General features: G+C 35.4%; 3 protein-coding genes across 4 annotated transcripts in view; 1 reads left to right on the top strand and 2 right to left on the bottom strand.

Annotated features, from left to right (window-relative positions):
- On the bottom strand, nt 1-3,714 carry Smp_106130.1 (putative heat shock protein 70 (hsp70); the record flags this gene model as incomplete). 2 transcript variants are annotated; one of them, XM_018799185.1, is made up of 10 exons in its annotated part: nt 1-297; nt 336-476; nt 1,612-1,917; nt 2,004-2,336; nt 2,375-2,677; nt 2,711-2,873; nt 2,907-3,013; nt 3,051-3,124; nt 3,163-3,589; nt 3,626-3,664. In XM_018799185.1, the coding sequence occupies 10 exons, from the start codon at nt 3,662-3,664 to the stop codon at nt 229-231; spliced, it is 1,962 nt and encodes a 653-aa protein (XP_018651000.1). In that variant the 3' UTR covers nt 1-228. The 2 variants fall into 2 exon arrangements, with proteins under 2 accessions (XP_018651000.1, XP_018650999.1); XM_018799186.1 differs by having other exon boundaries at nt 1,612-2,336; nt 3,626-3,714.
- A 4,558-nt stretch (nt 3,715-8,272) lies between these two features.
- On the top strand, nt 8,273-17,516 carry Smp_181480 (hypothetical protein; the record flags this gene model as incomplete). Its single annotated transcript, XM_018799184.1, has 9 exons — nt 8,273-8,499; nt 8,530-8,734; nt 8,771-8,839; nt 8,877-8,960; nt 8,990-9,067; nt 10,652-10,969; nt 12,000-12,327; nt 14,627-14,743; nt 17,244-17,516. 9 exons carry the CDS (start codon nt 8,273-8,275, stop codon nt 17,465-17,467), a joined length of 1,650 nt encoding a protein of 549 aa, XP_018650998.1. The 3' UTR covers nt 17,468-17,516.
- A 332-nt stretch (nt 17,517-17,848) lies between these two features.
- Smp_186670 (carbamoyl-phosphate synthetase (glutamine-hydrolysing)) overlaps nt 17,849-25,397 on the bottom strand; it is a gene marked incomplete at both ends in the record, with an annotated part of 39,423 nt that continues 31,874 nt past the window's right edge. Inside the window, 6 exons of the mRNA XM_018799183.1 lie at nt 17,849-18,134; nt 18,402-18,660; nt 19,972-20,221; nt 20,337-20,627; nt 21,425-21,591; nt 24,673-25,173. Coding sequence (XP_018650997.1) covers nt 17,849-18,134; nt 18,402-18,660; nt 19,972-20,221; nt 20,337-20,627; nt 21,425-21,591; nt 24,673-25,173 — 1,754 coding nt within the window. The remainder of the gene's footprint in view (nt 18,135-18,401; nt 18,661-19,971; nt 20,222-20,336; nt 20,628-21,424; nt 21,592-24,672; nt 25,174-25,397) is intronic.

Here is a 25,397-nt window from a genome sequence, read left to right as displayed (position 1 = left end):
TCAACCGTAATAAATTTTATTGATGACATTTTAAAATATGTACACAATTTTAAGAATATCGCAAGTGACGAGTTCTAAAGGAGCTAATAACTGAATGGATACAATCAAACAATCGTTATTGTCATCAAAACAAATGTTAATTGATTTCCGATAAAGTACACTCCACTCTGAGAAGTAAAGGATTGAAGGAAATACATTTGTGAGGAAATCCCGAAAACGAACTGTTGATTACTGCTTTTCTTGTTTGGCTGATTCGTCACTTTGAGAGTCCGTTTTTGTTCCCTGTTCACCTGCCATCTATTTTACATCAAATTATAAACTTGTCAAAAACTAACCTTTCTATAGGCAACTTCGAATAACTTGAGGGACGCTTGCTGAAGTTCGTTAGTAGCTTCTCTGATACTTTCAGCTGTTTCGCTATCCTTGTTATTCAACCGACTTCTTAACTTTTCGATAAGTACACTGAGTTTCTCCCTCTAAATTGAGAAAATTACGTTACTTTGATACACCAAATAGGCAGAATATGACTACTGCTGTTGAACATGAAAACGATTTGCAATACAGGATGTTCCTTGTAGACATTAACACCAATTCAGTGAACTTGGGGACTCAATTACATGTCAGAGGGTCCGATCAAACTTTCCTGTTTAAATATTAAAGTTAACCGACCATACGCTACCTTCTACTCATGAGATCCACCTGTTTTGTATTCTATATTTAATTAAAGATTGCAGAAGTATTGCCGGATAAGAGCTGAATTCAAGAATACTTTTATACACTAAAAACATGACGATTGTGTATCTTACCAAGTTGTCACACAATATCATTGAAGCAAAAGGGGAAAAAAGGGAACGGGGATAATATTGAGTAGCTAATTATATCCTGGTAGAAATCATCCTATGTGCTACAGCAACTTAAGCTGACAGGCATTTGTGCCATGCTGTCTTATGACTCACATGTGTGACTTTAGACTGTTGAAGAGTACTCATATGTAAATAAGCTAAGTAGGTAGTTTTTGTAGGTGAAACTTGAAAAAAAAGTTCAAGTTCTAACACAGAAAAAATAACTCATTAATTGTTACTGCACTGATCCCAACACAACATGAGCATTACACTCGCTTCGGTTATACTCAATGTTTATTGTTTCCGTATGGATCCTTAAAACAGCTAGTCAGTACATTGGGTACTCCAAGCCTCGAATAAATATCAGCTGAACATCTTAGAAAAACTTCACATTGAATTATCCAACTTAGATGGTTAGATTGTAAGGAATTTGATGTTGTTTATTGTAAAGTGTAACTAAATCCATTGGAATGACAACACAATAAGGATCGGATGAGCGAGGGGTGTCAAAGCCAAAACAGATATTGCATGAAATTTACGTTCCTAGCCATTTTGTCAGTAGCAATGATTATCGACAAAGCCATCTGCAATCAAGAGGTGTGAGGTTTTACAAAAATAGATACTACTAACTATTCGACGTATATGTCTACCTAGTTAAATTTCTTTAACAGGTCTATTTTATCAAAAGTGGAATCTGTGTAATATGTATTTCGAAGAGGACGCAAATTTATGGTTATAAGTTACAATTAAAGCCGGTGAATTAACGTACCTCATCTGCAGGCAACTGATCTTTGTATTCATTGATCTTTGACTCTGTATCATGAACTATACCTTCTGCTTGGTTTACTGATTCCACAAGGTCTCTACGCTTTTTGTCTACTTCTGCGTATTGTTCGGCATTGCGCACCATATTCTCAATCTCATCCTTGCTTAAACCTCCACCGGAACGTATGACAATCTGTTGTTCTTTACCAGTCCCTTTGTCACGTGCAGCTACATTGACAATTCCGTTGGCATCAATATCAAATGTGACCTCAATCTGAGGAACACCACGTGGAGCGGGAGGTATCCCCACCTATTAGAAACAATAAACGAAGTAATACTATCCGAAAAACGTGACTGTGTATGACATGGTACAATAACAAGTTCCTAAGAACTCACCAGGGAGAACTGTCCCAGTAATTTATTGTCACTTGCCATTTCACGCTCACCCTGATATACTTTAATTTCAACCTGTGTCTGGCCATCAGCAGCCGTAGAAAACACTTGCGACTTTTTTGTGGGAATAGTTGTATTTCTATTTATAAGCTTGGTCATAACACCACCCAGAGTTTCTATACCAAGTGACAAAGGAGTAACGTCAAGCAGCAGCACGTCTGTGACATCACCAGCAAGGACTCCACCTTGGATTGCCGCGCCCATAGCTACAGCCTCGTCTGGATTGACACTTTTACTAGGTGTCTTTCCAAATATCTTCTCAACTGTCTCTTGAACCTATTGATAATTCAGTTTTAGTAATGTATACACCTCACCTTCGGCATTCTAGTCATACCACCGACTAGTATAATTTCACCGATATCTGAAGGTTTAACTTCAGCATCCTTCAAGGCTTTGTTACATGGTTCGATTGTACGCTTGATTAGTGATTCCACAAGATATTCTAATTTTGCTCTAGTTAATTTGAAATGCATATGTTTGGGGCCCGCTTTGTCCATTGTTAAATAGGGTAGGTTAATATCGGTTTGCAAGGAAGATGACAACTCAATTTTAGCTTTTTCGGCAGCTTCTTTGACACGCTGGAGAGCCATTGGATCTTTTGTGACGTCGATTCCATGCTAAAGAGATTAGATTAAGTAATCGACCATTACCTCTCGCTGGAACTCCTTAATCAAAGAGCGTAGCAATTCATTGTCAAAATCCTCACCTCCTAAAAATGTATCTCCATTAGTGGATTTCACTTCGAACACCCCCTTTTGAATTTCTAATACTGATATGTCGAATGTACCACCCCCAAGATCATAAACCGCTATCCTAAGCACATCATAAGTATAATAGTGAATTTACGTTTTATCATCCGTTCGATCCAGACCGTAAGCTAAAGCCGCAGCAGTAGGTTCATTTATGACACGCAAGACTTCCATGCCTGCTATTTTTCCAGCATCTTTTGTTGCCTAGATTTACATTCAGGTGGAGAAAAAGGACAAATACCTGTCGTTGGGAATCGTTAAAATAAGCGGGAACAGTGATCACCACATTTTTCACCTTCGACCCCAGATAACTTTCTGAAAATCTGCTTGATAATGTGCACTAAGAAACGAACCTGCAGTTTCCTTCATTTTGATTAACACAAATGCACCTATCTGGCTGGGTGAATAGGCTTTTCCATGAGCTTCAAGCCAGGCATCGCCATTGGAGGCCTTAATAATTTTGAATGCAGAGTTTTTTATGTCTTTTTGCACTTCTGGGTCGTCATACCGTCTCCCTATAAGACGTTTGGTTGCAGAAAACGTGTTTGCTGAGTTAGTAACAGCTTGTCTTTTGGCAGGTGCACCCACAAGCCTTTCTCCGTCACTCGTGAACGCCACTACCGATGGAGTAGTGCGACAACCTTCCGAATTTTCCAGAACTTTAGGCTGCTTTCCCTCCATTACTGCAACACATGAATTCGTTGTTCCAAGATCTATGCCAACAACATGTCCCTTAGGACTAGATGAGTAGGAAGAGCATAATGGCTTCAAATTTAAAAACTAAACAGGGACTTTAGGGAACAGGGACTAAAATACCTTATTAAACACTTGTCTTGACAACAAATAACGAGACATCTTCGATAAGTAACTTAGTCGTGAGGTCTAGCAAGAGCGCGAAGCGTGACCAAATAACGAAGTAAAACAATGGTGATGAACGTCGTCTAAATTTGTCATATAGTAGGAAAAGTATTGATTTAGATCCATATTGGCCATAGAAAGTGTTATTTCACGTAAAGAATGATGTTTCAATCTTGCTTTTGTCGTGGACTTGGAAAAGTCTTTTACAGTAAAATACCTGATTGATCAATGAAATGGTCATTCCAACACAAGGTGGGTATTAAGACATGAGATGCAGTAACAAACATGATTCCTCTTTCCGATCACGAAATCAAAGAAAAGGAAACCATTGAATGAGTCCATAGAGGTAAATAAATCCCCTCAGCCAATAGCTCCTTAAGTCTTCGACATTTGATGCTGACCGCATCGGCTTTAGTGAGCTTACCTGGATGAAGGCGCTTGGTCAAGAATTCGAACCAGATCACGAGTGAGTAACCCGTGCTCAATTTCTCCTACAACCGCTAATCAGTTTAGATCAGTCACTTCTCGATTCATCGATAGCCTATCAAATATATCTTCGAACCTCTTCGCTTCTGACTTTTGATTTCACTGGGTGGGCACAATTCATGATGGAAGGTCTTACTGGTTATAGTGTTGCCGAACTCCGAATACTTTTGGCATCTTTAGTGATGAGCCCGACGTGATCTTATGTACATGTTTGTGAACTGTGAGTCTGTCCCATTTTGGAACTTTATATATCAGGATTTTTACTTTAATGTGTACATATTGTGACATTCTTTTCGTATTTTTGGGTATTTTTTCTCGTTTATTGTCATACTTTATGTTCATCATGACCGGAAAAACTCCAAGCTTATTTAAATTTAATACTCTTTCGCTACCCTCACTTCAGCTGATGTCATTCCGACCCGACAACATCGAGGCCCGGTTCTGCTACGCGAAAACTGACTCACGTGCACAGCACCTCTCAGAAGTGAAGGCACTACCGCACAAATTCAACAGGTACGTCACGCCTAGCAGGCTCACTAGTGATGTCTGAGAATCTTATGAACTCTGAAAAAGGCCATTCTTAAACATAGAGGTCTAACCGATCGACAAATTCAGACCAAATCTTTACCAACATCGACCTACAATATGGCTCAGTAACAGACAAATTACTAGGAATACGGGAGGTCATTGATCAACGAACCCTTGACGAGGACCCGTTTAGACAGCTTATCTTGCCTAGGCCTCCGCAACAAGTGAAGGCAGTGTTTGTCTCATTTCAGAGTATCCATTAGAATCTGGTAAGGTTCCTACCAAATCCAGATGAACATGGTCGAAACAAGCATCAGGAGTTTTGAAAGAGCCTGAGGGACATTTGGTGTGTCTAATTACCTTAGATTCCTGGCAGCTTACACAGGAGCGTGCCCACTCCCTCACGTCTCTATTCGTACCAGGCCAGCAAAACCGTTCGGCTATAAGCTTGATGGATGCACGAACACTTGGATGAGGAAGTCTGTGCAACGTATTAAAGACGTTGCGTCGATAATGTTTTAGTACGATTGGTCGATCCCTACCTGTAGATGTGTCACAAAATAAGGTTTCCTTACCTGTTCCAATCTGTTTAATATGTATTTTAAAGGTTGTTGAGGATGACTCGTGCTGAAGATCAGCGCTTTCGTTTTCAAGCTGAGTGAGTTTAAGTAGATCGATTTCTTGGAAAATGTTCAAGGAAGTTATACGAGACAAGGCATCTGTAACTACATTGTTTGCTCCAGAAGTGTGTTGTATATCTAAAGTAAACTGCAAAATGTGGTCCAGTTGTCGAGACTCACGATGTGAGTACTTGTCTAAAGATGAACTTAAAGAGAAGGTAAGAGGTTTATGATCGGTAAAAAGCGTGAATTCTCTTCTTTAGATGGAATGTTGGAAACGTCGTACAGCACAATACGTAGCTAGGAGTTCCCTACAACAGTGCTTCACTTTTGTTCGGTGTCTAGTATCCGTCTCAAGAAAAATGTCAAAGGTTGCCGGTAGTGGTTAACTAATTGTTGCAAGACTTCTTCGACTGCTTAGTCGGATGCGTCTACCGCGATACTAATGAGGTGTAACGTGATCTGGTGCGGATGACTGACCGAATGTCTTCAGTTAAACAAGTCCAATAAAACTAATGTGGTCAGTATCCAATGTCGAACACTTAAAAAGCTATTTATTTTTGCGAATTATTTGCAGCTGCAGTTTCATTACCTGGATGGAGAAATTTCTAAGGTATTACACCCGACTTAAGTGGAGGCGCATTTGGAATATATGATCTACGTGGCTAGTATTTGTTCGAAGTATGAGTCGGACATGTTAGAACAAGTTCAACGGTGGGGGACTACAATGGTAAAAGGTTTCTCTGGGCTATCTCATGAAGACAGACTGCAACGCCTCAGCCTATTACCGTTGTATTACTGCAGGTTACGGGGTGACCTAATTATCGGCTTATCATATACTGAACGATGTTCTTAGTGTTAAGATGTATTACCTTGCTAATCTCCTCCATGTAGTTCTAATTTTGGTAGATGTACCGTCGAGGTTAGTTTGGATCTCCACAACACTTCAGATCGCAAGGATTAATATAGGTCGATTAACTTCTTATCCTTACTACTTAACACTAAAATCTTACTTCTGCTAGAAGTTCGGTCTTCCGAGAAAAAATGGCAAGTCATCTGACCTGTGTTAAACGTTTGGAGCGGAGATCCAGCTTCTCTTTGAAAGTGTTCACTGGTGGGGTTGATGAAGCCTGTTCGCGTAAAGCACACTGGAACACACCATCTAGTCATTGACCAATCGGTTAAAAAAATGGAATCCCACTGAGTTCATTTGGTCTAGGTTTTTTAATCTTCTTGTGGCCTCGGAGATAATTAGTTCTAGAGGATGTTAGACGATCCATGTTCATGTTCAACCCATTAATTAAGACGCGGAATATAAACCAAAGGTCACCTTGTTTTGCGATATATATATATATATATATATATATATATATATATTACAAGTGCTCTTTGTAAGACGGTTTGGAAAAGCCTGTCATTATCTTAGTTGCTTTACGATGAACACTCTGCAGTGTGGTAACATCCTTTGTAAGACGTAAACTTACTGATGAAATGCAATACTCTAATCGACGTCTCGAATAGATAGAGCATAAAACATGAATAGTATGCTTGTTAAATCGTTTGAATCTTCAGTGAAGTGACTTTAACAATTGAAGACCTCTGAGAATTGCTGGATTGCAATCCGTAGTTGTTTTCAAGTCATGATTCACTGATATTCCTGTCTTGTTGTTCCTGCTCTTTTGTGACTCTTGTTGTTCCAAAGCCCTTAGGGCTTTGCTTAAGCCCTCATTGATACACGTCAAACTATTTGAATATCACATTGGCAGTCAAACTACTATCTTCGGCTGCTGTCCAATCCTCTCTTGATTGGTTAGTTAATCATAAATATTGAGACTCGTTTTACTCAGAAGTTAACAGATTGCATGATTCTACATGACTTGGTAACTTATTCCGAATTGTTTTCTCAGACACCTTAGTTACTGTGCTAGGTGGGTCGATAGTTCAATAGATAAAAACAATGTTTCCTTCCATACATAAGTATAGGGCTAGCGATAGCATTATTTCAATCTCTAGAGTTTGGGAAAGGGACATGCTAAACGTTACCGTGAGTTTTTCTGAAATAATTCCCAGGAGGAATAGTAGCAATCGTAAGTGCAACCCGTCGGGCCCCGGTGACTTACAAGCACTGGTACTGTGGCTGGTATCTCAGTAGCGTGGTTACGGGGAGTGTTAATAACAAAGCCCACAGAGTAGACCTCGCTAAAATAGTTTGACAAAATCTCAGCTTTGACCGTGTTCGAATTCTCGTGTAATGGTAATTGGGGGAATCCAATACTACGTTTTGTTCTTTGTATAACATACGAAAACAATCGTTCTGGGCAACTATGGCTATCATGTGTCGAATATCTTTCTTAAGTATTCAGGAGTCTAGCTATAGCCTTTTTACGCATATTCTTGACTTTTCGGTACTCACACTTAAATAAATCACGACCAGTGTTAGCAACAAGTCCCAAAAATGTTTCCTACTCTGTGTCAGTTTTCAGATTTCCCTATCGATTCATGGAAGGCAATTTTATTGCTTACGTGTTGACCGTGATATGAACAGCGATGTTATGACATCGAATATGTCTTCATGCCCACTTCATTCGTATCCAATCAACTCACCTAAATAGTCGAACAATCTTTTGAGGTAGCACGGTCTGTGTTTGCTGGAATGTTGGATTAGAAAGGACAGATGCTTGTTGTTTGGGTTTTACGTTCTTTTTTAGTTTGAGATACCGCAAGATGATTTTTGTTTCTAATAAAAAGTCATTTGAGTCTTAAATGATCGTACACTCTTTAGTGTAATAGTGCTATCCTTCATTGCTATCTAAATTTCTTGCAAGAACAAATAATATATGTCTTAATGCTAATTGGCTCGGTAGTATAAGTTAGTTTAACTCCCACATTCAGGAGGATAGTTTTGTAATAACTAATCAGTTAACTGACATCAGCTATTTGACTAATATTTTTTGTGCATTTTAGCCTTCAAATGGATGCACGCTTTACCGCGGCGTTGTCTATATGGATTCATAAACCCCATGTTGTACATAAAGATGTATTTGCTTCATCCGTTGTGTCCGAAACTGATGAATCCTTCGTAAGGGTTGTCTATCCGAAGCTCCATACTGGGATCAGTGAATTCACTGAAGTTTGTTCCAAAGGATCAGTTTATAAGTTTTCATCTATCTCGATAACTTACATTGTCGAGAAAACAAAGTAAGTTTACTCTATTATGCTGATTAGAAGTGGTCGCATCCAAGTTTCTGTCTTGGATGAGTCTCCTGGGTTTTTCCACAGTTCTTGGCTAAAAGACGTCCTTGAACAAAAGCTCAATCTTTGGTATTCTTGTGATGCAAAAGTTAATATTCCTTCTCTCTCACTAATTGATTGCCGTCAATATCAACTGCAATACGAACGCTTGAAAAATACCTATGGACCTACTCTAGTTAAGGTATCCATTAAAATTGTGATTGACTATTTTTAGTAGAACTGGTCGGAGAAAACAGACCCAATGAAATTCGTGTATGAAGATATTGGTATAGCTTGCTACCTTATAGTATGTCAAATTGCATAATAGATTTATGTTTGTTTAGTGTTTATGGAAAAATGAACATGTTAATTTCGTTGATCTTGGTTGTGGGAATGGACTGTTGACTTACATACTTACATCTGAAGGAGTAAGGTACTTTATCCCTTATTCAGCAAGTTCACTGGTATAGGAATAGATGTACGTAAAAGGCACATTTGGAAGTCTTATCCACTAAGTGTACAACAACGTTTAAAGGTATATTTCTTGTGCTTTCTTAATCCCTGAATTGCATTTAATCTTTTAATTCTCGGTGTATTTCAAATCCCGATTTGATTTTCTTACGGAATACAAAATTGTGTTTTAAGTTCTGTAACCTTAGTAGCTGTCAACCATTGTTTTAAATGACATCACGTAATATTTAGTTCGTATAATTTTATGTAATTTGAAAAATAAATCCTAGGAAGGTGATGTTAATATACAGCTTCCGATCATTTTAAATAAAACTGGCTTCCCGTACACCAACTGTTTTTCGCCCATAAAACTAGCTAAGTATTTTACTTTTTAGAATATTTGAGTTGAAAAAATCACAAGTGAGGATGTTATACCTGGGTTTCACTCGTGGTAATTGAAATATCAATGTCGACCTAAAAGTCATTATTTTTTATCTTCAAATGGGGGATCTCTTAATTAGTAGGAGACTTTGACGTCAAATGTAAGTGATATCGTTGTCCTGTGTAATGAATAACCAAATCTCATCTGCAAAGTTGAAAAAGCCATAAATAACATGAAGCAATGGGAAATAGCACAATATGACACATTAATTTAGTGGGCCTAAATCGATAATTGGTCTAGTTAGTAAGAAGAGACAAACCCTCTTGTGAAATAACCATAAGACACCCAATTAAACCAATACAGTTTCTAACATCATCTAAATTCTGAGTAGTTCTTCGGGATAGTAAACTCGAAGAAAACGACCTATTTGAAGATCACAAAAGTTGATCATAAGAAGCTAAGGGTAGCTCAATCATTACGTGGCACCAGTTCATGAAGCCACTGGTTGTCAAGCTGATCATTGTTGATAAACTCAGATTTCTCAACCGGGGTTCATAATTATCGTTATCTCTAGTCGAAGACCTGTTAACATTCCTCGTTCGCAATGATACATATCCAGTCAATATGGCTGGGATCTGTCGGTAAATCAAGATTCCCTTGTCGAGTTTCTAAAGATCTTGCAGCTCGGTTCCTCGAAATGTTATCACATGTGAATCAGCATTTAAGCCAGTGACGATCCTAATGTAGTTTCCTACTACACTGTTACCAATATCGAGATAAACTTACTTAACTGAAAGAAATGTTGGTTGTGTTCTTAATTGAGCTTTATCCCATATTAAATACTTTTTCTGTTTATTTATTGATTGTACTACCCTTCTCTCATTTCTTTACAATATCATGGCTTCATTTGTTTGGCACATTTATTTGTGCCCTATTGTACCAGAACATAAATATATTTCTATTGGGAACATGAACAAAGAAAATCACTGTTCTTCATTTAACAAAACCAGAGGAATTCATATAATCTTATATCACTTCAGATATCCGACCCAACTCTTGTTTCTTTTTGGTCGTTTCTATTTTTCATTGGTTAGCTCCATATTCTTTCTCATTATATTTGTGTAGTATCGGCTAAGAGTAATAGTTTTATTCTGATCCAGTCCGCCAGCTCCAGTAATTATTCTTGTCAACAGGTCAGACTTTATAATTAAAAGTCATTTATAATGCTACTCAACTCTGTAAACTCGCTATCAATATTTCATATTTTAGGAATTTCGTTGAATCCAGAAGATGTGTGTTGGGTTTCCACAAGCCAACTGGCTAATCGGGAATCACAGTGATGAACTTACACCTTGGTTGCCTATACTAGCATGTAAAAGTGGACCATCGTGCAAGCTATTTGTTTTACCATGTTGTCCTTACAGCCTTTTTGGAAAATTCAATATCCCGAAGAGTTCACTTTCGTTTTTACCTGACGACATAAATGTCAAACACATAACAGAAAGTAGTCGATATGGAACATATCTTAATTATATACAACAAATTCTTGCCATTTGCAGATTTGTACCTGAAGTTGATGCGCTCAGAATACCATCAACTAAACGTGTAGGCTTGTAATTATTAGTTATTTGTCGAATATATATATATATATATATATATATATATATATATATATATATATATAATGTAAAATTGCAATATGCCCTGCTGTCAGTAACTCAAAATAATAAAATATCTATTGTATTTCTACAAACAACCTGGTGGCTGAAAGATGAACTACAATTATGTGTGAGTTACGCCACGAACCTTGTTAGATTCAAAATACATTGTAACTATGTTGCCAGTTGCAGCTATCTACAGTTGTGTATGTCATCTAAAAACGAACATGAAGATTTCTCACTTAGTATTGTTGCACAGTTTTACTCTGTGGTCATTAATTCATTGGTTGTGATAGAGCTGGTGATATGTCGTATATGGCAAGGAGAGGGTAGTTGAAACGGTTGCTATAATGTTCAATTCATGGAGCTGGATTCAACAAATGAGACTGCTTAATTTGGTCATAAACTTAAAGCTGTAGACTGACAAACTAATAGGGGATTTATTGTTCGAGACAGTCATTTGTTTAGTTCATTGTTTGGGGGTTGCAAACAATTTTTTTAGTCTTACTTAACTTTATCTGCTAATTTTTGTATCGGAATTTTCTTAACTACTTTAGCTAATATCATAGTGTTCTCTAGCTGTTGTAGTGCACTACAGTATGATATCACGGCTATCTGCAATCTCACAGATCACGAAAACGTAAAGCTATTGATTCAGCGACTTAGTTTCTCTTTAAAACCCACTAGCCAACGTAATCTGTATCACTAATTGATAGAAATAGTTTTGGAAGAATAAATGGTTTAGCTTTCTTCTATAATCAAAGAACACGCACTAGCATTATGTAGTAAACATTTGCTTCGCATTGATCCAGTGACATTTCTGTAAGTCAACAAATAAAATGGATTTCCTGGTAATTTCATCTCGTTTTAAACGATGTATTCCGACTATTTGTGAAATTCACATAACTTTCTACTGAGTAATTGTTGACTCTAGTTTCTATTTTCTTAAATGTTGTTTTTATGTTTCTTTATTTTAGATATGTATTGTTGGTCGAAATATAATCGATTCAAAGTACTCTGATGATAATGAACACTCAGATCGTTTGTCTACTGTTAATAAATACATTGAATACGAACGTGACATCACTTCAAAACCTAACAAAACGTTTGTTGTGCGTCCACCCACAGAGGTTTCCTATAACTGTGCAAAAGTTTCGAAATCTGTTCTTGACAAAATATCACATACAGTTTTCAAAGCCTTATTAATCTGTAAGCCAGATAAATATCATTTACAATCCCATAATCTAATGCTTTCTGATGATTTAAAAGTACGAACTTTGGACAATCGTTGGTGGAATCCTGGTGGTAAGGTTTCATAACAGTTTTATTGGTAGATACTTTTTCAAATAGTATCCAATTTTTCACTGGAATGTTGGAAGTTCAATAAGTCCAAGGGTAGATTGAGCGTAAGATAAATAGGGGTCTAAATTATCATACGAATCACTGTGAACGGTTAAAAGTGCGTTTCACACTATTGACAGCGTGATACATAACCTGTCTCTATTCAGTATGACAGCTAACGTAGAAAAAGGAGGCGTTAATAAGTAGTTCAACTTAACTTCTTGAACAAAAATACATACTACTGTTTTTGTATACAATCAAAATCTAATGGTCGTGTATAACTATGATTAGTCCTTATTCATATTTACCCGTATGATTTTACGACGAGTCTAACTCCCGTGACATCTAAATAAATAATATATTTGTAATATCCCAATTAGTAGAAAAATTAGATTTTCTGACGTTTCGTGACTCAATGTAAGACAGTTCTTCAGAGAATAAATAAATAGTACAACGGAATGTGTGACCTTTATAGTGATAAAGAATAGAGTTTAATCTAATTTTTCTACTCAGTGGGATATTACAAATATATTATTTATTTATAACAATCTACCCAATGCTCAATTTATTCGAAATTATCAAGTCAAACCTTGGTAATAATACCTACTTCCGTGACATCTCTTTCCACCGCCTAACATATTTGATATATAAATTATATACTAATTGCCTGCCGTTTCTCCAGAAATTATAAGAGGAGGAAGGCATATTGATCATCTTGATGGTGCCCCTCGAGTTACTCTGTAATTAAATTTATGATAGGTTGTGTGGATTTTATGAAAGCGCGTAAGAACGCTCGACCGACAGACATAATTTATTAATTATACCAAATTGGAAACAGGAGAGTTTATGGCAACATATGCTCGTCTAAGAAAGCAGTAACCCAGAGGTTTGTGCAGGTCGTTTTTTCCGATGGTTTTATACTCTGCAGAGTAGATATAATTTACATTTGTTTATAAAACTCTTCATATTATTAAGGTATCCAAATAGTCGAAAAGCAAACATCAATAAACGATCACATCACACAAATTTTGTGGAACTGATCTAAATTATGCTTAATTATTAATAACCACCTAACTGTTTGCTAGTCTAGATAACTAAGTAATATAAGGACGTGGCTTTTTTTGTATACTCATTACTTACTTACGCCTGTTACTCCCAATGGAGCATAGGCCGCCGACCAGCATTCTCCAACCCACTTTGTCCTGGGCTCTTCTTTGTTAGAAGGGGCATCGGCCTCGTGACTTCCGAAGAATCTCGGCTTTCATCATGAGGCGTCATAATCCTTACTTCAACTCCCAGGGCAAAGTTTAAATGGTTTGAATAATTTTTTCTGGTTAGCTTTTTTTGCGAATTAGTTCTCTACAGGATGGAGTCGCTAACCCCATGCCCAACCCTCCCCCTTTATCCGGATTTGGGACCGGCAGTAGCCCCCGAAGGAGCTACAGGTGGAGTTCTGTATACTCATGGGGAGTATGATTTATCCTATACGAGACTCGATGTTGTTTTATGGAACTATTCTTTAGTGGGGTTTGCTTGAGTTCGCCGTTCATACACGATGAGATGTTTTGAATTTACAAGCTCTTTCAACAAAACACTATATCACTTGTGTATCAGCTAATACTATGTAGCCATTTCAAGGCGTCTTGTACTGTATATTATTGGAGCTTTGTATTCTGCTAAGTAACACTTCATAAACGAAAAGTGGATATCTCATTTTGGCTTTGGATTTCACTGCTATCATTGTTTACATCACTCTTGACTAACTTTTGTGAAATATGTTGACTTTCTGTTTATTAAAACCTAGTTCCGTCATGACTCAAGATTAAATCTTATCAAAATCACTTATATGAAAACACTTTTACTTAAACTAGTCACTATGATAGTGATAAATCATCTTATATTTCTGAATTTGTTCTGTTATCCGCTCGATTGTAATGAATTCATAATGTTCTTCATTCATCCAGCTATTGCATGAAGACAGTTTAGATATTGAATTAATTGATCACTAAATTATATCTAATTGCCTACTGTACACATTGATATACTTATTTTGTTGGAACTTCACATTTTATGCAAAAGTGATCACAGAACTATGTTTTACTACCATTCTGTATGATGATAAATATGTTTCCAGTACTAACTTGAGTATCTCTAGTTTTTTTTGCACGATTGTACTGATGCTTTTCTCTCAAATATATTGACTTATTACAAAAGATAGAATATGGGAAAAAATCAGAATAAAATATTCTTCCCTCTTAATAAGGCACATTAACTTTATCAGAGTGCAGTGAACTTGTGTCATTGGATGATATGAAGTTATTAAAATCTCAGCATGGTGGTTTGCAAACTGTCTTGAGGAATCACCACCAGTGTTTTCGAAGTGAGTTAACATAAAATTAACTAAATAATCTATGTGATCTGTATATTTTTTATGTAATTTTAAATTGTATATGTATCTTAAAAATTAGCAGTCCCAATTGTGACTAGTGTTTCAATGTATTACTTCTGATTTTTCTTAAGTACACACCATTTAGTGGGATAAACAGTGTAAAAAATAAAGGATTTAAAAAGTTCTCGATAGTACTCTCCAGCTGGAATGCACTGGATGCATAATATTGAAAGATATATATATATATGGATGTGTGTATAAAGATATTACAGTTTGACAGGGTAAGTAGGTGTGCATATGATTATATCCAAAATCAAACTCAGTGACTAAAAACAAAGTAAATGCGAATTATGCCATCAAATAAGTTAGTGACCAATTAAGAAATTTCATAGCAGTGTAGACAGGTATACAGTAGTGAAGGTATCTAAAAATGTAGGATAAAGTAGAAATCACAATACTTCAAAAATAACTCTTTGTAAATGTCATGGTAATCATTAGAAAATTTTGTATTTGGAAATTTAGTTTCCTGGGTCAAATCAGAATTTGTGTATATACTTTCATATTCAGTAGTTTATTAACAATCGTAAATGGTTAAGGATCTTCCTCTTCCTGTAACTAAAGGAGTTAAGCAAATGCTCCCTCATACAAGTAGACAGTCATTTTCGGATGTCTTTATATTTCTTGTCGCTTAACATAGTTTGAGATGGGGGATAGTCAATGGAATGCGTCGAATAATTTGTTGCGATATACACTTGCTAGTGTTGGAAAAATGAGCTTTGAGAAGTATTAGTTTTGTTTATAAGAATTGTTGAACCTTAATCTAATCACTTCATGTGTATCATTCCTACACGGTAACTAGTTCTCAATTGTGATAACAATTTTCCGATATCTTTGTTGGTAAATCATTCAGGATATCTTAATAAGTAGTACAATTCGCATCCCGTATAGTAGATTCACTAAATAGCTAATTATTCTTACCACACCCTTGTAGAATTTTACAGATACCTCAGTTTCTTATATTATCTTGATTTGTCTAATATTTCCTCACATTAATTTTTGACCCATATAAACTGTAAGGAGTATTTTAACTAAACGGCTTTTCTGAAACTCATTAAATTTTACTTTCCTTACCGTGGTTGCTAATTCTAACTTTGTTATTCGGTGAAAAAATAATGAATTCCCTTACTTTTTTGAAACTTGGTGGAAATTAGAAATTTAGGAGGTGTATATCGTCAATGTGTTTGCTTCACGTGTGATACGATTAATAAACAATGTTGGGTCAATGAAATAGTAGATTCTGGATAGTATATAACGATCTGCTAGATTGGGTATTTTTTGTCGTAAATTAATTTTTCTAGAACAGTTGTAGTGGAAGTCAGAGAGATGTAAGTGTGAGTTCAACAAAAACATAAAAAATATGTTTTTGAAGACAAATTTATATTGAGTAGTATATTATATGTTAATTAAGTCTGCATCAAAGATGATTTAGTGATTACGGCACTCAGTTATATACATATTCAGAAGAAATGTAGTTCCTTCTGTTCCTAGCTCATATTACTCGAACGTTTACCATTTTTTTATGGTGTATTGTTTCTGGCCGTAGATTGCCGAAAGATGTAGCATTTTAAATGGTAAGCTGGACAAAGTTATACTACTGTAAATAAACTGGATAAGATGGAAAAGTTTACTAAAATCGAATCGTATTCTAATAAAAATATATTTATAAATATCCCAATGAGCAAAAAAATTAAGTTTCTAAATTTTCCGACTTGATTTTTCTGCTCATTGGGGTATACAAATATATAATTATTAGTAATAACAATCTACCCAATGCTCAATTTATTTGAAATTACCAACCTTGGTAATGACACCGAATGGTATTTTGTTTCCGGGATAATATATCATGTCTTAATGTTACACTGTAATACGAACACGCTTATAAGCAGCTGATGAGAAACTATGAGATAAAATAAATTCATATTATTTTGCTTCAACTGTTGTTTTGGCTTTTTTCAAATTCGTAAAGGAAACCAATCGTATGAAAAAACTGATTTATTCGAATGGCTTAGAATTACTTCCTAGCAGCATCGTTGTTTACTTAATGGCGTAATATAAAATAAACTTCAGAATATGCTTTATATACTCCTTGTGTGAACAACGAAAGAGAATACTTAATTATCGCAAGATGGGTAGTTTAAAGACGCTACTGACCTATACAGATAACAGTGACCTCGTAAAATCTGACCATTCGTTTCATTGGACAAAGGCGCTTAAGAAATTCGTTTCATTGAGGCCATTCCCATTGTTGCATTTCACAAATTGCAGATTAGGACGATGTGTTCATGACAATAATCAACCTGTCTACTAAGTTTATTCTCAACTATGCTTTATTGAGATATATATGTTTATTCAATTCTAATTACCATGTAAAACTGATTATTTTTGTACCTATGGAACTATACTTATAGTATTTTTTTGTCTATTCATCAAGCTATCAAAAACACCGTTCAGTTACGTTGGTTACCAGAAAAGATGGCGAAACTTAATGATTCTGGATTTCCGTTATTCAATAACAACAATGGGAAGAATCGTAAAACAAAATTCTGCTGGATGTCACTTAACCATCCAGATGGTTGTCCATACACTTCTGAATTATGCGACTTTGCCCATTGCGAAAATGAAATTCTCACAAAAATCGATCCCAAGAAACAATAAACAAAATTAAATATGTATATACGTCGACCAATAAAGAATTTTGAACTAGATAACGTCTTTATTTTCTCCCCACTATGTTTTCGTTACGCAGTCAACGTAGCTTATGAACTGTGTACTGACACTGAGTTTTGGGTATCCCAAACTTGTTTAGAAGATGAAACTGCACTGAGAACTAATTTTATTCTTGATACTACTCATGGAATCAATATAAAAAAATAATTAATACTTGAGAAACATTTTCCATACAGAATATTAAATTAGTTTAATATTTCACATCATGAAATGTTTATGTATCAAAGTAATAAACAAAATAATGACATTTTTAATATACCAAAATAATGTTTAAGAAATATTGTTCATTGTGACTGAATCATAATTAGTTCATTTCTGATTAGCCAGCACTATAGCCAGGAGGGCCATGCGAACATGCGTTCCATACTCCGCTTGACGGAAGTAAGCTGCTCGAGGGTCAGAATCAAATTTGGGGCTGATTTCTCCAACACGAGGTAGTGGGTGCATTACAATCATTCCTCTAGGCTTGGCTAGTGTCATCAGTTCAGGTGTGACAACGAACTGATCACGCCGGGCATTTCCATCATCACTCATTCTCTCTGTTTGCACACGTGTCATGTAGAGGACATCGGTATCAGGTAGTGCCTCCTCCAAGCTATGAATAAAAAATAATTTATGAGTTAGTTTGGTTTTGACTTTAGTTGTGAAAAGAATCATATTTTACACAGTTGAAAATTAGAATTGTATGTGTACTGTAGTCGTCCAACGCATGATCTGATTTTTGCGTTAAGCTTTAGGAAAGATGGAATACATTGAATTGCATTTCTGAAACTCTCTGGCTTTACAGAATATCTAAATCAAATAGAGGTTTTATAGATATTAACATTCACAGCAATTGTAATAAAGTCCAAACTAGACCTACCTAGTCATCTCTTCTTGTGGAATACCACGATCAGCAACATACGATTTAACTTCTGGTGGCATCTTGAATTCATCTCTGTGAGTGACGTAACGTAGTTTGACTTTATATAAACATAATAATCGAGCCAAACTATGTACTGTGCGTCCATTAGCGAGATCTCCGACCATAGTGATAGTTAGACCATTCACTGTCCCGATCTCCTCTCTAATTGTGAAAACATCGAGTAATGCCTGAGTAGGATGCTCGCCTATCCCATCGCCTGTATCGATAAGAAGAGAAGCATAAAACCTTAGGTCCAGAAGAGGAAATCCTGTAGGTAATAAAGGTTAATAGTGACAAAAACGCGTTTTATTTGCTTCGAGAACAAGTTACCTTTATCATCTAACCATACATTTGAAGTAGCCTTCCTTATAATCCCATCCGATTTCACAGAAATTTGCGTTCTCTTAAAAGTCTCCGAACATTGTCATACTGTGATTGATAAGTATTAGTACCAAAACTTAACAACATCAGATAAACGTTGCTTTCGATAGTAAGAATAATAGTATTTTCTAAATATCAAAAGCTTTGTGAATGCTTAAAGTGTTTGCTCAAAGAATAAATAAAATTTTAAATTTAAAACAAGCGTAGATAGCAGGAAAAGAAAATTAGATCAAATAACTTAGAAGTTATTAAGGTCCTATTTTAGCTCAGCATCCCAGATCAATTAAAATCAACGTCTGGTCGCACTTACTGCGGCGTAAAAATCAAGGACCATGCCGTATGTGTTGAGAAAAAACGAGCTGCAGCCATATAATGTAATTTAATTACTCATTCACAATATCAAGCACCGTATCGGATACATGATTGTTTTCTACAAAGCTCCATTCATTTGGCGGTGATAAAACCCTGTCCTGAGTGAATCGAGTCAACAAGAAGGAAACAATTGTCGACAATTCTATGCATCAAAAATGAAAGATGCCTCTTGTTCTTTTGTATAATGAGACATGAAATGGCAATTTCGTTTTGGCCGTTTGCATTTGATTAATCATAAAATGTAAAGTATTTCTCTGAACAAAGAAATTTTAATTTTATCATGATTACACCAAAGATCCTAATTACTATTTTTAGGTAGGTTATTAATTACAGTTAACTTAATGATCAATTGGTTGTGACCTTATTTTTGTTTTGTTATTACTTACAATAGTTCAGTTTATAAACAATTATGTTTTACGCCTCCGTTATGACATTGTTTTTGTCACTATGTGTTATTATTTTTAATAAAATAACTAATCAATGAAAAACTTTCAACTACACAGTATATTTAATATTCGTGACTTATGAATATATTATCATGGGATAAAGTTGGCCAAAATTCTGTCATGTTAAATAAGTGATGAGAACTTTACAGATCTTAGCTTGGATTCGTTTATTTTGGAGTATACTGAAACTTTTGTAATTATTCAGCGGCATTTAGTTTTGATTAGCAGCAATAATTAATTCTTGTTTAATACTGCAGTTAAATTACAACACATATTCAATTAAAATAGATACAACTCACCAAGAATATAAAGAAAAAATATGAACTAACCTGCATTTATAATTGGTTTGTGTACTATTGAATTTGCTAAAGCTTGTATAGCACCTTTTCCAGGATGCCTAATTACCAAGCAATCACAATAACCGGCTAATATCCGTACAGTATCTAAAGTAGTTTCACCTTTTGTCTGGGAGCTGGTAGATTCTGAAAAATGCACTACAGTGCCACCCAGTCGTTGCATTGCTACAGCAAATGAATTAGAAGTACGCGTACTTGGCTCAAAAAACAGATTCCCCATTACCTGATAAAGAAATATGCAAAGTGAAGAATTAAATATACTAGAGAAGACTTGGTGAAGTATAAATATTTAGTGAGTTGTTTTTATTTAGCAAAATATGCATTAAAGTTTTACATACTTTTCCACGGCATATCTGATCTAAAGGTTTGTTTTTGTTTAGAGCAACTTTAAAACTATGTGCTAAATTATACAACCGACGAAGATGATCTTTTGAGAAATCCTCAGAAGAAAGTATATGCTTCCCTGATATACCTTCTAACCATATACTTGGAAGACTTTGGTGAGTTTGAGGTAGTTGGGCAGTTGGAATCAAACCAGATGCAGAAGGTTGGTATACAATAATTGGACTACGAGGTCCCTCATCACTTTGAGTGTTAGCTGGGATCGGTGTACCAGGTTCATCTTGAGACTGAAGAGAAAATACAGACGGACATACATACGAGAAGTGAATATCATTTCTCAGTGTTACGAACAGATATTTTCATAATAATGACAATTATATATATGCTTATAGAATAAGTTATGAAATGAGATCCACGTTGCTACTAATTGATTACTTTCCCAATTTCAGTGAATATTTCCTAAGGAAGTGAATCTGAACTAACTGGAAAGTTTTGTAGAGCTTTAAAAAGTTTAGATAAGGAATACATAACTTGCTTTTCTATTGATTAGGTATGAAGCATTACAAAAGTGGTTTTAATGAACATATTACCATTAACTGAGTTCAGGGTAACAACTATCCAGTGTTAATCTGGATAACATTCCTTTGCAAGTGAGTGGTTTATTTCTCAAGCAAAATTGATTGAAAATCTAAAATGATTGTTGTCATAGATCTTTATTAAAATTGGAATTATTTACCCCGAGCAAATGAATAACCTTGGTGAGTTTAAAGGTTTTTCACCAAACTCTTACTATCTGGTTACAAAGAAAATAAATGGTAACACGACATTTATATATATATTGCTAGCTACTTAAAAGTACTACAACTTAAGTTGCAAACTGTTTTTGTGCTTAGCTTCACAATGTTGTTACTTGTCTAAATCTCATGGAATAAAATTTTATCACGGGTTTGTCGAATTGTTTAAAGCAATTGGTAAGCTGGATAGTAAAGCCACAAATATGATAAAACGTCACATGTCTTGGAATAATAATTTATATGAATACATAAGTGTAATCAACGATAATTGTACACAATAAGTAACTTACTACCTGAACACGTTCATTAGTTGAACTATACCGGTTTCTTAGAGTGGGAGAACCAGCTGAGACAGGGATATGTTTCAAAGAAGTGTCAATTGTTAGTGGGTCGTAAGAATTCTTGGACAAGGATATGTCTGACGACACATCTTTACCGAAACCAGGCTCTACCAAGACTGAAATAGGATAGTGATAAGGGTTGCAAGAAAAAGTATTTATCCACTGGAAACGTACATAAAAGATAACGGTGATATATATGTGATTTCTAAGAAAAGTAGTTCAATTTAATGACTATTAGATGTGGCAAATTCAGTCATAAATGCTATAAAAATAGGACTATTTAAGATGGTAAAATTGTAATTGTGTAAAATAAAGAAAATTTAGTTGTATGAATATTAGAGACGAGAGGAAAATACAAGCCAAATTGCCAGGAAATTTTATTCAGTTGGTTCTCTTTATGAATTTGAATAAAAACAAAAAAACGATTGAGGTAAAATAATATGAATTCATTATATTTCGTATTAAGGTGTAACATTGGAGTATAATATAATTTGATACAAAATACATTGGTGACGAAAATTTTTAAAATAATGAATATCTGGACTATATGTGCGAAGACACGTGCGTGAAGTCGTTTGAAGAGGGGATGGAAGAGTAATTATGTAGAGCGTAGAAACTGATAAAACGGATTACTGAATAATTACAGTAGGTTTGAGGAGTTTACATAAGTATGGAGATTAGACAAGTATAAAACACAGATGAATGAAAAGATAATTTTAGCGTAGATGAAATAACAATTGACTTAGTGAAGATTGCATAAATAAATAAACAAAACAAAGTAATTGTGGCAATAATTACAGACTACTTTTATCAAAAAATGTAAATTTACAAAGGGAATGATAAATTGATAACTGTCTATTTTTGGGCATATAAACCCGGTTTGAGTTTTTTTAATTTCCTACTGCTTCAAAAAAAACGAGAAGTTATTTTACTTTATCCTCTGATAAATTTGAAAGGTTGGCAAACGTCAATAATATATCCGCTATCAAATTGCACTGTTTAGAGCTGCTGCATATTTTAGTCTCAGATTCTTCGAAACGTACGCGGAATTGCGAAAATGTATTCTTCTCTCTGTTTTTCCACGGTATTTGTTTTGGTACGCACATGTTAACTGAAACATACATTTGGAGGTACTGAGAAAGAGAACCTGTCGATTTTTGTTTGTTTTTGGGAGTATTTCCTCTCACATAAAGTAGTTAGCCTCGCTGCTACATAAGCCATCTTTATTGAAGTGTTTTTTTCCGTGATTAATTCTTCCGATAATTTCATCTTGAAGTGAAGATATAGAGGACAAGTTTTCTTTTATAATGTATCATATTTAACACAGCCATTAGCTTTAGCATACTTCTCGATGGATTTCTAAGGAATAGTGAATTTCTGAAGTATTTACCGAAGTGATTTCTGCAGTTAAATATATCTCTACAGGGTCCGAACACAATAACGATTAGAGGCAACTTAAACGTAAACAAAATGCCCATGTAGTAGTCGAAAGCAGAAAGTTTGCGAGCACTGTCAAAGAGGGTCCATAAAACCCATTTTCTTATAGCTGATTGTACAAAAAACTGTAATAGTGTAAACTCCGTGTTTTTTTCAATATATATATAGATATATATAGCTTTTGCTCTGGAGTTTGTCGAATTTCGACTTCTAAGAAAAGAGATTTTGCCTTAACCTGATATTACATAGTAAATTTGGTTTCCTTGTGTGCTTTGTTTAAAAGGTTAATTAAGTTTTTAGAACAAGAAATGTATCACCAACACATCTGCAAAGGAATGTGGTTCCGTCGACTGCATGTTTCAACTTCGTCTTTTTCAGGCTCCCAAAAAATATAGCCAGGACCGGGCACAAAGGGATATCCATAGCAACTTTATTAATTTGCCAAGACATCACATTGTTGAACTGAAATTGTACATTTTTGGTAGGCATGAACAGGAGCTATTATTAGTTATACATTAATACATTAATTATTAAAGAGAAAACACCAGTATACTGGCGTATAATTTCAGCCGTTTCCTTCAAAGGGGACTTTTTAAAGATTAATGAAAAATCGAATGTTACCAGAAGCAGATAAACTATCGAGCTGTTGTGCAATTTCGAGACAATCTTTTAGATTGTAGGTACCTAGTTTCTTGCGGGTCGGCTCTGGACACTTCGTCAACCAACGGACAAGTTTTTGAAAAAAAAGACTTGATCATACATAATGTTGGCTTTATCGAGATGTTTGATTTGTGTACTCCAGGTAAGTTGTATGATTAAGGTAATCATGATCTATCTGGTTTTGGTTCGTTATTAACAGAATTATCAATTGATGGGACTACTGAAAAGGAAGTTTATTTTGATTGTCGAGTTCATGAACTCGGTCCTTAGTAAAGTTCACAAAGGTGATTGCAACCAATCAACTTCTCTGCTATCCTACCCACTAGTTAGAGTTGTTTCATTTCATTATTAACTTCTGTTGTTCTTGTAAGATATTCCCAGCAGTGGAGAATGGCAAAAATACTCTTTGATATTAAATAAAATTTAGAAAATGGGCGCAGCGTATAGTTCATCATACAGCTTTCAATCAGTGATATACAACATATAACCTGGTACATATGTGCAATGAAACTGATAACATGCGAAATCATAAAAATAATGCTTTCAATTAATTTTCTGGGATTCGCTTTGGTATCTAGACGTTTATTTAACTAGGAAACTCAAAATCAAATTATTATTATTAACACATATAATTTGATTGATTTGTCCTCTGTAATGCTCTAATGTCATTGTTTGTTGTGCCATTTTATAACTCAACCACTTATTTTGTAATGAATTTTCCAGCCACACAGAACCACAGGCTAGATATCGCATTACATGTTTGTAACATAACTATTTTTGAGAAGATAAAGAAAAAAGATATGTATCAATCAGTGGATAAAGTCACTCATATTGGCGAAAAATATCAGCAGAAGTATGAAATGCTCTTAATTATAGCTCACTGAACACAGCAACTATGACTATGTTTAAATAGTAAGCGATAAAGTTCACTGATTCTGTGTCCCCTTGAGATAATACATGGCTTCCTGTATCAAAGTAGATAATAAATAATGTAGACGCGTGACTTCGAAATGAGTACACACAACATCCTAAATATTACCGCCGAGAAAAACTATGACTTAAACGGTGAAAACAAAAAAAAACGAAAAGATTAGTCATACCACGTCCATCGACAAATGCTAGATGACCTCGGAGCATGACCCGACGAACTTGACCACGAACAACTCTGCCGGCGAAAGGGCTCCAATTAGCACGAGTAAAGAATGAAGGTTCAGATTCTGACTTGGTTTTCCATGCAGCCCCAGGAATACGCCATTCAGCACTCATATCCACTTCAACCCATGTTTCGCCATATATCCCCCGACTAACTGAGTTTACAGCTTCATATAAAGTGTGAGCAGTTGGTATCCCAAATATTTTGTATGGATTTATATACAGGCGTTCAATCAGTTCAGTAAGCGTAAGACGGCCATTATACATAGCGGTCAGTAACAACGACAACATTGTTTCCAAACCTGGAAATCCAGGAGGTGCCCCTGACACTTTACTCTTTTCAGAAATAGTGTGTGGTGCATGATCAGTTGCGAAACAATCGATTGTGCTAATGTTGGCCCAAAGAGCGTTTATATCATCTGCTGTACCGAGTCGTGGGCGCACTTCATCTGGAAAATAATATGTAAAATATTTTTAACTGTTGATGAAATTATGTCATGATGAACATTACAGTCGTCAGTCATACGCAACGTAGAACCTGGTACATGTATACATCAGTTGACGTTGCCACACTCCATTGGCACATCGTGATGAAATTGTCAAAACAAATCCGCAAGTAGTACAGGCAATAACAGTACTAGTGGTGGCAGAAAGGGTTAAGTATAACGGATAC

Source organism: Schistosoma mansoni, chromosome 3, assembly GCF_000237925.1.
Source record: "Schistosoma mansoni strain Puerto Rico chromosome 3, complete genome".
In the NCBI taxonomy this organism is placed as follows: Eukaryota; Metazoa; Platyhelminthes; class Trematoda; order Strigeidida; family Schistosomatidae; genus Schistosoma; species Schistosoma mansoni.
Note: the sequence above shows the minus strand (reverse complement) of the source record. Positions and strands in the feature narration are given on the sequence as shown.